Source organism: Terrapene carolina, unplaced genomic scaffold (genome assembly GCF_002925995.2).
Source record: "Terrapene carolina triunguis isolate 2854851 unplaced genomic scaffold, T_m_triunguis-2.0 Scaffold88, whole genome shotgun sequence".
Taxonomy (NCBI): domain Eukaryota; kingdom Metazoa; phylum Chordata; order Testudines; family Emydidae; genus Terrapene; species Terrapene triunguis.
In genome coordinates, this window is record NW_020664439.1 from 30,231,737 (window position 1) to 30,245,403 (window position 13,667).

Consider the following 13,667-nt stretch of genomic DNA (forward strand, 5'->3'; position numbering starts at 1 on the left):
AGTGCTGCTACCCTTACTTTTGCGCTGCTGCTGGTGCTGCCTTCAGAGCTGGGCAGCTGGAGAGCAGCGACTGCTGGCCGGGAGACCAGCCCTGAAGGCAGAGTTGCCGCCAGCAGCAGAGCAGAAGTAAGGTTGGCATGGTATGGTATTGCCACCCTTACTTATGCAATGCTGCCTGCAGAGCTGGGCCCTAAGTCAGCAGCTGCCACTCTCCAGCCGCCCTGCTCTGAAGGCAGCAGCACAGAAATAAGGGTGGCATAGTATAGTATTACCACCCTTACTTCTGCGCTGCTGCTGGCAGGGTGCTGCCTTCAGAGCTGGGTGCCTGGCCAACAGCCACCGCTCTCTGGCCACCCAGCTCTGAAGGCAGTGCACAAGTAAGGGTGGCAATACTGCGACCCCCCTAAAATAACCTAGTGAACCCCCAGCAACTCCCTTTTGTGTCAGGACCCCCAATTTGAGAAACGCTGGTCTCCTCTGTGAAATCTGTACAGTACAGGATAAAAGCACATAAAAGACCAGATTTCATGGTCCGTGACGTGTTTTTCATGGCCATGAATTTTGTATGGCCCTATTCATCTGTGTTTTAATCATAATGGGTTTTAGGATATGCCCTTTCCTGTTGTTCAACAACATGGTTTTAAAACAGCTGGCTATGAAGGAAGACTTCTTTAAGAGATGTATACGCCACCTGCCAATAAAGCTTTTAAATCTCTTTGGAGAAGCCAATGCAGGTCAAGGCCAGCCTCTTAAGAAGTTGCTGGTACTCTGCATGCATCTTCATTTGATTCTTCTTTCATGGTGTTATAAATTGAAAATGCTGTTTAGTTTATCTGAAACAGCTATAAGAATTCCCAGTCTAGTTCAGAAACAAGTTTACATTAACTTATGTTTAAGAATTTGTAAGCTTCAATCCAAGCAACTAAAAAAAAATAAAAAGGAAAGAACGATTATAATGAAGACTTCAGGTGCACTCTGCATATTCTCCCAGTGAAGTAATTCAAAGACTGATGCTTGAGTAAAGCTGGTTTTGAAGACAACCCATGTAGAACTCTGCAACCACATCCAGCATGCAAACTGCCATCTTGAAGTAATACTCAAACAACTATTTTATATTCAAGCAGACCATCAAGCATTTCTTGGGAGGCAGCAGGAAATAGAAAGTGCTTCTGTCCCAGAGCTTTAAAAACATCTTTTTTAAAGGTAATAATGATATTATTCCAATGCACTATCGTCTTTGGCTCTTCCATGCAATGTTCATCCAAAGGGGATTCAATCACTCTGAACAGTCTGCTATTTCTTCCAATATCACAGCTGTAATTAGTAGCTTTGAGACAAGTTCTATTCAGTAGCCATGTAGTTCACTTATTCATACAAATAAGATGTTTTAACAATCATTTTCAATGTTACGTAGCAATCCCATCTTGATTATGAGGAACTGAACTGTATTAAGTTAGCTACATGTTGACTTCATTTGTATTAAAAACACATCTTTTTGCACTGTTTTGTTTTCTCCCTATTCCATATAAGACTCTTGCAAAAGTCAACATTTAGAACACTTATTTACCTCTCTTCCAAAAGGAGAAATTAACATGCCCATATTTGTTTATAAACTTAAGTAGCATCTTATGTTAGCATTTCTTTTTAGAAGAGAAGCAACATTAAAGGCCACACAGTTCTGGGAATACTGACACTCCATCAATTGCTACTGCAAAACATTCAGACGGAAAACAAAATACTGAGCCAAGCCCTGAGTCATGATGAGTATAGGCACATGCCAACAAACTGATGGCCAGCAGTAGGAGCACAGAGCAGACGTTAGCTTTCCTGATTCTGGACACTGGCACACTGGAAATGCTGCTCCCTAGGCCTTCCATGCAGGGACGTAGCCAAAGCGTCTGGGGCATGGTCTGCAAGTTGACAAATGTTCCCTGACTCAATAATGGCTGCTATGCCAACACTCCCTTCTGCCCTCGACTATTCTGTCTCTTTGTTGAAATATAATGATAGTATGGCAAGCTTGCTAGTAGCCTATGTACAGGTGCATGTTAAACGCAGCTTACAATAGCACACATATCCACTTATGGAGGAAGAGAGGGTAGCTACACCACCTTTCATGCTCTTGACAGAATGCGGTCCATCGTTTTTGTCACAGTTCAGTGCCAGTCGCACCTTAGATCTTTCCCTTGTCTCTGCACCCCTCCCCCACATATTAGACCTCTTGTCTTCATCTGTCCTGGGACAGAGCCTTATGTTTCTCACCCATTCTTAGGGAGTGTCTCTATGCTGCCCTGCTGTAGGACTAACGGGGGGGGGGGAGGGGCTAAATATCAGTGCGTACCAAAGTAACTCCCCTATGTGGATGCTGCAGTCACAAACTAAAACGTTCCTAGTTCACGTTAATATAGCCCTGTTTGAAGAGGATTACATTAATGCAAACTAGGAACCTGTTAGTTTGCACCCACAACATCCACCTGGGGGAGTTACTGCGCAGCACTTCAGTAGGCACTGCTATTCACACCAACATGTGTGCCAACTGTGATTACTCAGCGTCTGATGAGGTTTGACACCTTTTGGTGTGGTGACCACTAGCGAAAATAGCTTTCTCAAAACAAATAGTTTAATCCCAGCAGTAGGAACACTGCGTAACAAAAGAAAAGGGTTTTAACAAAACCATCTTACCTAAGGTTTAGGTGGGCCTAGTTTCCCAGGCTCCAGAGGTGGGGGTTTCAGTCCTTTTGCCTCTCTTCCACACACACCCTGAGCCCCACTTCAGGGTTGTGCTTTTATCCCTCCTAAAGTTCTTTGTTACAGTTTCTGCCTGGGCCCATCACATCATCCCTGTACCAAGCCAGGACGTTGAAATCAGCATGTTCAGAGTAAACTTCAAAAAGCAAATGACACCTCCGTGGTCCATTCAGTGAACGGTGCTGTCTTGAAACTATTGACTACTTTCCTGCCTGCCTGGAATTAACCCCTTGTAATCAATACAGCAAACGAGACAACAACAGTCAAATAGATGAAACTATTCATAAAACATTTCAAGGATCTCCCACATCCCACACAGTTTTGTTCAATTTCCTATAAAAAGACCTTTTTAAAAAAACTAGAGAGAAACCAGAGGGTTTTTATGTCAAATTATAACATTTTAATCAAAATTCAGGTCTAAAAATCATATCTTACTCCAAAAAAATTAAAATTTCCCCTCACTAAGATTCCATGCAACATGCACAGAACCTTGAATTTATATTTTACATAACATTTAATCATTACCAGTTATCCCAATACAATTACCTCACTGGTTTGGGAGAAGAGATTTAGGCAATTTTAGTTTAGTGATCCATCTAGATTACCTGCAAATTAACATCCTCATTTAAATGCACGGTTTTTGTATTTTGTTTAGTTGTTTTTTTTTAAATGGTACGTGACCTCGGACGGATCAGAGAACTACATTATGGGATATGCACTTTCACTTATCAGAAGAAATGCTTTAATGCCTTCCAGCAGTTTTATAACTGGTAGAAAATGAAAAAGTAAAGAAATGTATTTCATTAAAAAGTTTATTGGTTGAACGCAGCACTTACAGACAGTCTCTGCTATTAAAAACAGAATTTTATTAAATTAATGTTTATCACTAAGGGGGATTTTGTTTAAAAAAAAAAAAAAAAAAAAAAAAAAAGATTTGCCAAGATTAATGATGACTAGAAAATTTGCAAGGAACAACAGAAATTTTAACATTGAAAGTAAATGCAAATAAATGTTCATTTCTCCAGGGGAGCTTTGAGGTTTGCCGACACGAGGTGCAGTGGATAATTGCATTGTGGTTTAGCAGTTACAACACGTACTTTGATTGTCTGGCTGGAGATGTCAGCTGCTCACACAGCTGTGAATCAGACAAGGTCGGAGATGATGAGAGCTGGCAATGTTTCAGCATCATAATAATCAATTTGTATCATCAGCAGTATGATTGGTACTCCATGCTGTCATGCAGCTCTCTCACTGAAGTTCATTAAGGCTCCCAGGAAGAATAATTATGCTGCTGCTTCTTCACCCTGCCCCACTTCATTGTATTACCTGACAATCCTGGGGCTTCTCTACTCAGTTAGAGGCTTTGTCCCACCTGAGAACCTCTCAGCCTTGAGCTACTTTCCTAGAATAAAAATTCATTGTTTCATAGAAAATTCAATCAGAATATTTTATGGCCTCTGTTATTCTAGACCTGAAATCCTACCAGTCATTACAAGTATTTGTTTTATTTCATGGACTAACTTATTGAACAGATAGTCTGCAATAGCACCATCTATACAGGTCTAAAAAGAGCTGTGCCATTTTACAATGCATTATGGTATAATGGACAGCTTACAAACTGCTATTAAAAAGCATAAAACATTTCAAGGATCTCCCACATCCCTCACAGTTTTGTTCAATGTCCTATAAAAAGACCTTTTTTAAAAAAAATAGAGAGAATCCAGAGGGTTTTTAATCTCTCTCTCTCTCTCTACTCCGTTCATTCAAAAACTAAATTATTTGCTAATATTCTGATAACTTGCAGGAAAAAATGTCTGTAGGCATGTCAGAATTTAAGTTTTCTATACTGTACTTTTCTGATCAAGTCTTTACATTTGACAGTAAGCATTAAAATCCTTTAACAACAACAATCTAAAGGATGTGAAAATCAGAAGGGTGCTCATACAGCATACTCAGGACATTCGATCAAAGGGCTTGAAAAATCTGCTCAGAGAATAGGAGAAGCCTTCTCTGGCAAGGGTGGGGGCATAAATCATCAGTGTTAGAAATCTTAAAAATGAAAGTTTTAAAATTTGTTAAAGTTATTACTTAGCCTTTCTAGATGCAAAGGATCTTCCTAACAAGAACCAATGTAAACTGATGATACAATGCTGCCTTCCTACAGCTGCAGTGCCTCTACAGGTACACAGGTTTACCAGTCAGTTGAGTGAAATTAACAGGACATTGGTCAGTTTCACTAGTGACTATTTAGACCCTTATGGGAAGCAATGAGACTGTTAAGAATCATGTCAATTTCCTGTTGCTGTTTGAGCTTTGAGTGAAGCAGAAGACTGGAGTGATTTATGGAGGAGTAGAGCAACTACAAAAAGGCTGGGGGAAAAAATGAATTGAGTGGAAGAGAACCATCTGTCTTGTAACATCCAGGAAACACTGGAAGAGGGAGAAAAAATAAAGCTTCTTCTCTTACCCAACAGCTAGAAGCAGAACACTCGAGCCCTGAGCGGCATTAATTTTTTAATCCCCCTCCCATCCTGCTCCACAATACCCACTCCCACCCGCTTCTGCATTGTTTCTTGCATTTTTATCCTGTTCCCACCCACAAAAACCTTAGATCCCGCAAATCCTGCAAGAGAGAGAAAGAGAGAGCTTCACCTTGCCACTAAAAATAAATAGGGTCTGTTATTATATAAACGGACTTCAGACAATTTTTACCACTAAAAGAATAAAACCAATCTTGTTTAAATCTTGTTATAATACACATCAAATTTCTTTCTATCCCGTGCTTAAATTTAAGTATTTAAATCTTTCTTTAAAAACAAATGGCTGAAATTCTATTTATGACAAACTGAGACGAGATTTAGTGTTTTCCTGCAAATTACCAGAGTCTGGGGTATTTTTGCCCATCCAATCCCACCCACAACAAAGTACATTTTACCTGCTCCAGCTGTTATCTCAGTCCCACTGCAGGGCTCTACAGAACACCACTTCTACAAACCACAGGCTGGTTTGAAAAGTCAAATCTCCAGGGTCCAGAAAATTTCAGTTATTCATTTTAACTGAATAAGAAAGTGTCAAAATCTCTCAAGCAAATACTACACAGATAGTCATAAAGGAGTACTGAAGAGACGTGAACCAAGATAAAGCTAGAGTGCCTTGTGGGGTCACCAAAACCTTAAGTCACGTAAGTACACACATCTAGCTTCTTGAATTATATTTTATCTACTATGCTTGAAGGAAGACAGTTTGTTAATCATTTCTGTTCCTCTGGTCTACTACATTACTGATCTATGATTGCATTTGTCAAAAGAGAAATAGAAAAAGGGTTCTGCTGTAAACAGAAAGTTTAAAGTGATCTTAACTGCTGCATTAACGCCATCACAATTCCAATACCCAATCTTCATTTCTACTCCAGTCCCTTTAAGGCTTATTTGGACTGGGAAAATGAGTAGTAGGGTTAACCATGACCAGATAACATATTTCTACCACTAGGTGCCAAGTGTTTTAAAACATATTACTGTAATTTATGTTAACATATTAGAACACCATTCATTTCCCAGTGTAGGTTAGCCCTTGGCATGGATTTAACTAAAAGCATGTGTTTAAACTGATTTAGTTAAACCAATGCAAGTCCCTGTATGGACACGCTTATCTGTTTAAAATCATTTATCCCAGTTTGGCTTGCACCATAACTTTACCAGTGCAAACTAAACATATAAGCCAGGTTTAAAAATGAAATACATACGGTTTTGACCAGTTTAACTAAACTGGCTTAAGTATCATACCTTTAGCATAACTGCAGCAAGCTTGTGTATACAGCAGGTCTTAATTAGAATGATATAAGAGTTATTTTGCAATGTGGGAAGTGTAGCTCTCTGACATCATACCCGTGAGCTAAGACTGTTTTACTATCCAACAATAGGTTTCAGAGGAGTAGCGGTGCTAGTCTGTATCAGTAAAAACAACGAGGCGTCCTTGTGGCACCTTAGAGACTAACATATTTATTTGGGCATAAGTTTTCGTGGGCTATAACCCACTTCATCAGATACATGGAGTGGAAAATACTGTAAGCAGGTATAAATAACGAGAAACGGCAGAATTGTAATTAATTTTCAAACTTGACACCATCAAATTAGGCCTGAATAAAGGCTGGGAGTGGCTGGGTCACTACAAAAAATAATTTTCCCACTGTTGATACTCACACCTTCTTGTCAACTGTTGAGAATGGGCCACATCCACCCTAACTGAATTGGCCTCGTTAGCACTGACCCTCCCCCCCTCCCCACACACACTTGGTAAGGCAACTCCCATCTTTTCATGTGTTGTATATTTATACCTGCTTACTGTATTTTCCACTTCATGCATCTGATGAAGTGGGTTATAGCCCACAAAAGCTTATGCCCAAATAAATATGTTAGTCTGTAAGGTGTCACAAGGACTCCACGTTGTTTTTATCCAACAATAGAAATTTTGCTATATTTCATTTTATTTGTGGGGGGGTTTCTTTGGGCCAACAGGGATCTGAGACTCATGTATCAACATAACCCCCTCACTGTAAATATTTATTCAAAACACTAAGTGCTTTGCAAAGGATCCCAGATTGAAAAATGAAGTAAATTACTATAAAAGGAAAACCATTAGTAACCCTACCGATTCCTTGTGCTTATATGAACTCTGATTGACTTGGAAAATGTACATTAAAAATGATATATAGTGTTATCTGGCAAATAAAAAAAAGTAAAGCTCATTTCATTTATTTCCTTCAGACATAATTTAAGTTAAAATTCTTCTAAAATGCAAGAGTAAAGTCTGCAAATAGGAACCTTTAATGTCAATTAATCAAATCAGCCCAAGATGAGCTAATTTTTTTTTTTTTTAATGCTAGTGATGAAACTTTATCTTCAGTGTTACAGGAAATAGACAATTACCTCTGTGTCAGGTAAAAAGTTTTGACAAGCTCTGTGTTCAATAGATACCAGTAAAGGCAAAACAACTGATCAGCCTGTTTTCTTCCTTATAATACACTACACCAAAAGCTCTGATTATCACTGGGGGTCTCAAACTGGGGGTCGGGACCCCTCAGGGGGTTGCAAGGTTATTACGTGGGGGGTTGCAAGCGGTCAGCCTCCACCCCAAGCCCCGCTTTGCCTCCAGCATTTATAATGGAGTTACATATATAAAAACTTGTTTTTAATTTGGGGGGGGGGTCGCACTCAGAGGCTTGCTATGTCAAAGGGGTCACCAGTACAAAAGTTTGAGTACCACTGAATTATCAGGATAAAAACTAATACTTGGGGGGGGGGGGTTTCGTCAAAAAGGCAAAAGCGACCACTATTTTCCTTCCAGCAGTCAGCCATCATCTCTAGTTGGTTTAGTGGGCTCAGAATTTAAGGAAGTTTTTACAATATTTGCAAAAGGCTGGAAGGGCAGGGTGACCTACATACAGTACATTCCTGACAACATTAGTAAGGACTCTACACTGCTGGCCACTGCTCTCCCTCCCCCCTCCCACTTTATATATTGCAGCACCAACTAAGTTAATCAATTATCAGCATCTCCCACTGATTACTTAGGACATTAATTTCTAGATCTTCTGGCACAAAAGAGCGTACTGAGTGGTTTGCAAGTATTTTAAATAAGCCATTAACTGTTTATTTGGTGAATGCCTTCCGCCCTCTCCCCTTCGCAAGACCCCAAAAGAGTTGAAAAGAATATTCAACATTCTTAGCATTTAAACAGGCCAATATGACATCACTTACAAAATGCTCCTTTTACCCTAGTTATTGGGAGCATCCAGTATGTAACTACTTATTGATTTTTTTTAAGTTTTCCTTCCCATATTGTTAAGAAAAGCCAACTATATACAATGCAGCTATAAATTTATCAATGTTAAAGTCTGACTAAACATCCCTTCCTCTTTCAGCTGGTCTGTTTTTATTCTTATGGTTTGCTATAATACCATTTAACTAGTTTTCTATTCCTCATACTCTTCCAGCCTATATAGCACCTAAATTTCTTTTTTAAAATGCTTAAACAGCCTCTCAGGCCTTCTTTATATCCTAAAGAAACTAAAAAAGGCACCAACCAGTTTTTTACCCCCATTTGTAGATCACCTTTAAGAGAACTGTCCAAAGTCACACCATAAAGTGTCAGACAAACTGATTCCATATCTTCTTCTGCCCAGTTATCTACCCTAACCATTAAAACACACACACTGTAAGAGTACTCCATATTGCTCTTCAAGAAATAGTCAAATCAATTTTTACCCAAAGAAAGTTTTCACTACACACGATATTATAATGTATCAAGTTTCATTCCTCAAAGTAATTTTCCTTTTAACTTTTATAACTGCAGTAGCTAACCAGACCCTTAACTAGAACATATGCCACTAATATTTATTCTTGATTGTCTAACTATTGTGTAGGCAGCCATCAAAATTTGCAGTGGGTGGCTACTGACCATTCAGACTAAAGATTGCCTCTCTTGTCTTATAATCCCCACACTACTAACAGAATTACGTATGCAAAACTAACAATATTAAAACACTTACAATGTTCACAAATTAACATTATCCAGCAATTAATATTACTTAGCTGATGCTTCTCTATCCTTCACCTGATGTGGCAACAGATAATGGTAGGGAAGAATTAATTTAGCATTTTATATTTGCAGTGCTCTTTGTTAAGAAAAGCAAAATCTGCCTCATGTATTGTTCCATATATAACTCAGGGATTGCCATTCACTTGTCCTTTGCATGCAAGACGAGAGGTTTTATAGAAGCTACTTAGCCAAAAAAAAAAAAAAATTAAGTCATTATGAAAGCTTTATTATATGTTTAGGCACAGTATTCCAAGGAGCCATTAACCTTGTTTTAGACTCCCCAGATATCCAGGGGAAAAAATTAAACGTAAGACTCAAAAATGAGACACATATTTTGCACGCAGTAGAAGCAAGCATTGTGCTACTCTGTTCAAATCAACAAGGCATATGTAGATAAAATTAACTGTTATGCAAACACAGTGTTTAATGTAATGCACACAGGCCAGGCACTTCATGCTCTGATAACTCATTTTCTTTTATGCAACACCACAAAAACAGAAAACCATTTATGTATGAAGCACTTAGACACCCGCTTTTTAAGAAAAGTAGAAAATCTGTATTTTAAGACATTAGCTTGAGTGAAGTTTGGCGAGATCTATTAAAGCCCTCAAAATTAGAGCTTTTTATTTTAAACACCACCTTAGACTGTCAATCAAGTAGAACAAATTCTCAGAGGCGCCAGCAGCAGGTGGATATTAGTATAGAAGGTAAACGAGGTTTGCAGAGATATAAAGTTATTTGTTGAATATATCACATGTATATAGTGTTAGAATCTGAGGTTAGACCTATGTCTATTAAGAGTGAAAGTACTTGTATTAATATTTTTGTAATTTAACTGCACTTTCTAATCTTACATTATTAAGTATCTTCAGCTTTAGAAACAAGTGCTTAGATTTCCTCTAGCACCTCCCATCCCCACAGAGGAGAGGGGCAGAACATATATATGATGCAATTGAACGAGAGACATAGTCGCTATTGTGTACTATGCCAAGGGCTAAATGCTTGTACTATGCATTTGTCTACATTGGGCTTTTTAAATCAAATTCAATGTTGTTCCAGACACAGTTTGACTGGCTAGTGCAGTAGTTCTCAAACTTTTGTACTGGTGACCCCTTTCACATAGGAAGCCTCTGAGTGCGACCCCCCCCCTTATAAATTAAAAACACTTTTTTATATATTTAACACCATTATAAATGCTGGAGCCAAAGGACGGTTTGGGATGGAGACTGACAGCTTGCAACTCCCCAGTTTGAGAACCCCTGGGCTAGTGTATACAAGGAAAATTGTTTAGAGTTTTCAAAAAAAAACAATTTAAAACTTAGATTTCTACTCCACGTTCTGTTTTCAGACATGGCTCAGAGGGCAGAGCAGTTCAGAGGTGATCTTTATCAGGTTTGTGGACGGCAGGGCAGGTATGAATTTGTGCTCTATACAAATTAACTGGCACTCCTTGGAGGATGACTAAACTAGAAACTAGCACAGCCATGCACCGGTCCTTCCAATCCAAGAGAAAAATATGGTATTGGTCATAACCAAGTATAAAAACCTGACAAAAGCCTTTAATAACCAAAGTGTTAATAGGTTATTACGGAGGTGACAAAATCCTAACCAAGGCAAGACAATAGTAATGCAGATTTCAGATTGTCTGAAGCAAGATAAAGGCAATTTTCTCCCATCTGTCCAATGCATGGGGTTTAGAAACAGCACATTTAGGTTTAGAAGGGCAGCAGCTGCTGTCCTTGTGTGCTCCCTGAGTGCCTGATCTCTGTCAGAGCTTTTCCTGGAAGACACCTTGGCTGCTTGATATGTGAGAGCAGCTGAAGGAAATCCAAAGCAGTCATGCCACAGCACAGAAACACACAAACAAACAGACTCTTCAGCTGGCGAGAAGAAATTTTAACTTGCATCTCTTCTCCAACTCCTCCAAAAAACTCCTACCCTAATCATACACATGTACAGATAACAGGGCTGAACCTAGAATATCATAAAGGGAACTTCCTTCTAAATTTCCTTTCCACTCTGAAAAATAAGCCACAGTTACAAGAACTTGCTCTTTGTGTGCAACGCAAACAGCTAAAGGGCAGCTTTGTATTCCTAGATAGGGAAAAAAAGCTAAAGAAGGTTTTCACAGCCACTGTTTGAGATAAAGATGCATCTCATCAAGTAATAATATAAGCCACAGAAAACAATGTGGAAAAAAAGGAAAAACTTCCTTGGCTGGGAAATCAAAAGTTTAGCACTGGCAAGCAGAAAATTTTAGTGGCAACCAGGAATTTCCCTGGCTTTCCCCTCAAAAGGAGAAACAAATCATTATCAGGAGAGATGCAAGAGATGAAGAGAAGCTCCGTGGGCTTCTCTTGCCTTGACCAAGAGGGTGGGTTACTGAGGGAGATAAAGCTTCTTCCTATGTATGAAAACTTGGGTTTGTTCATATTAATTCTTTAAAAAAAAAAGTTTATTTTGTGTAATCTCCCCCTAGACTAACCCCTGTTGCTGAGCCCAGTCCCTCACAGAATGAGGAGCCCAGGCCACACCATTCCCTAACAAAAGATTATCCAGGCAGTCTGTATTAACTATTCTGCAAGGCAGAATCCACCTCCTGGAGCTTTTACTGACCAAACAATTCCCTGTTGTAAAGCATGTCAATGCACAGATTCTCCCCGCTTCCTCCAAGAGCTCTGATGCTGGAGGACAAGGGAGATCCAAGACTTAGCCCTGCTCCCGAGCCTAGGAACTCTCTGTTGGAATTAAAAAATAAATAAATAAAAAAAAAGATGTGAACACCTGGCCCAAAAGAACCCTCAGAAATGGAGACTCATCCATTCATTCCCCCTTGTGAGCATTAATCACCCCACAAACTTGCCTCTCCTCCGTGCCCATCAAATATTCCAAAGATAGAGGGATGGGTCCTGTTGATAAGGTCCGTGATCACTTCAAACCTGTCCTCCATGTGGTCCCTCCGCCCTTGGATGGAGTAGACAGCCACGTTGTGGCTCTTGAACTCCCAGGTCTTGGAGAACTCCGCATCCAGCACATCCAGCCCACCGAACCTGTCATTCTGCATGATCTCGGCCACCTTGCCCTTCACCATCTTCACAGCATCCCTGCTGGACTTGACGATGGTTTTCACCTCATCTGTGTGGAAGAAGTAACTCCAAAGGGCCAGGCTGATGCACAGCAGGAACAGGGTCTCTGGTCTTAGCAAGAAGTAACGCATGATCCGGCCCAGCAGAGACAGCAAAGTCATTGTATCCTCTATCATTTATTATAGAGACAGTGTATCTCCCACACCATGCACCACGCACCCCGATGGCTGGGATGGGTCTAAGACACGGCAGCAAATCAATGCATGCTGTGCTAATGCAAGCCCAGTGAGGGCAGGGCTAGCCGCAGCCTCTTGCTCCTGCTGCTGCTTCACGTGGGCTCACTCACTCAGACGGCTGGGATGGGTTTGATGCAAGGTAGAGATCAGCGCATGCTGGTGCTACAAAGTAACCCAACCAGGACAGGGTTGGTTAGCCGCCACCTCCTCTTGCTGCTGCTTCAGCCAGCTCCCACAGGGACAGAGCTGATGTGAGACAGCAAAGACCAAGGTACGCTCTGTTAGTGCAACCAACTAAGGGCAGGGTTATTCTGATGCTACAGCGGGATGTACACGGCCCGATGACACAATGCTCTGCTATTGCAAGGCAAGGTCAGGCTCCTCCGGCGGCCGCTGCTTCAGGGACGGCTGCTGCCAGCTCGGATGCAGGGCAGGATCTACTAATGCGAATCCAAAGGGCAGCCTACCCCGCTCCAGCTTCAGTGGGGGCCACCCTGCCCGCTGGCTAGGACCGAGGCAGCAGAGAACAGCGCACAATGCAAAGCCGACAGCAGCGGGGCTCCGGCTCCGCTAGTACGGCAAAGCCAGGGCCCGGGTCCCACTTGCGCAGCCCCCCGGCTGCTGCCCGCCTGGAGCTCACGGGGGCACCGGCTCCCTCAGGCCTGGGCGGCTCGGGCGCACACCCCGTTCTCCCGCCTCACCCCTGCCCGGCCCCGGCGCCAGCGGTCCGGCTGCAGCAGCGATGGCACCGGTAGGGCCGCGCGCAGGTACCCACCTGCCTCTCGCGCCCCCACCCACGTCTTGCGCCTGTCCCTCCCCCGGCCGGGGCGGGGCTCAGCCGCCTCCTCCCCTCCAGAGCCCCAGAGGGAACCAGCCGCCTACAAGCCCCAGCAGCCTGTGCGCTTCCGCCTCGCTTGTGATTGGCAGGAACCAGCCCAAAGGCTGCTGGGGCCTGTAGTCTGGAGAGCAGGCTAGACGAGGGCTGAAGACTCCTGGCCTG

At 41.6% G+C, this 13,667-nt stretch overlaps 1 protein-coding gene across 1 annotated transcript in view; it reads right to left on the bottom strand.

Annotated features, from left to right (window-relative positions):
* Window positions 1-13,182, bottom strand: part of PPM1L (protein phosphatase, Mg2+/Mn2+ dependent 1L) — a 189,389-nt gene extending 176,207 nt beyond the window's left edge. The window contains exon 1 of the mRNA XM_026650029.2: window positions 12,209-13,182. Coding sequence (XP_026505814.1) covers window positions 12,209-12,607 — 399 coding nt within the window. The 5' untranslated portion in view covers window positions 12,608-13,182. The remainder of the gene's footprint in view (window positions 1-12,208) is intronic.
* Window positions 13,183-13,667: the final 485 nt, after the last annotated feature.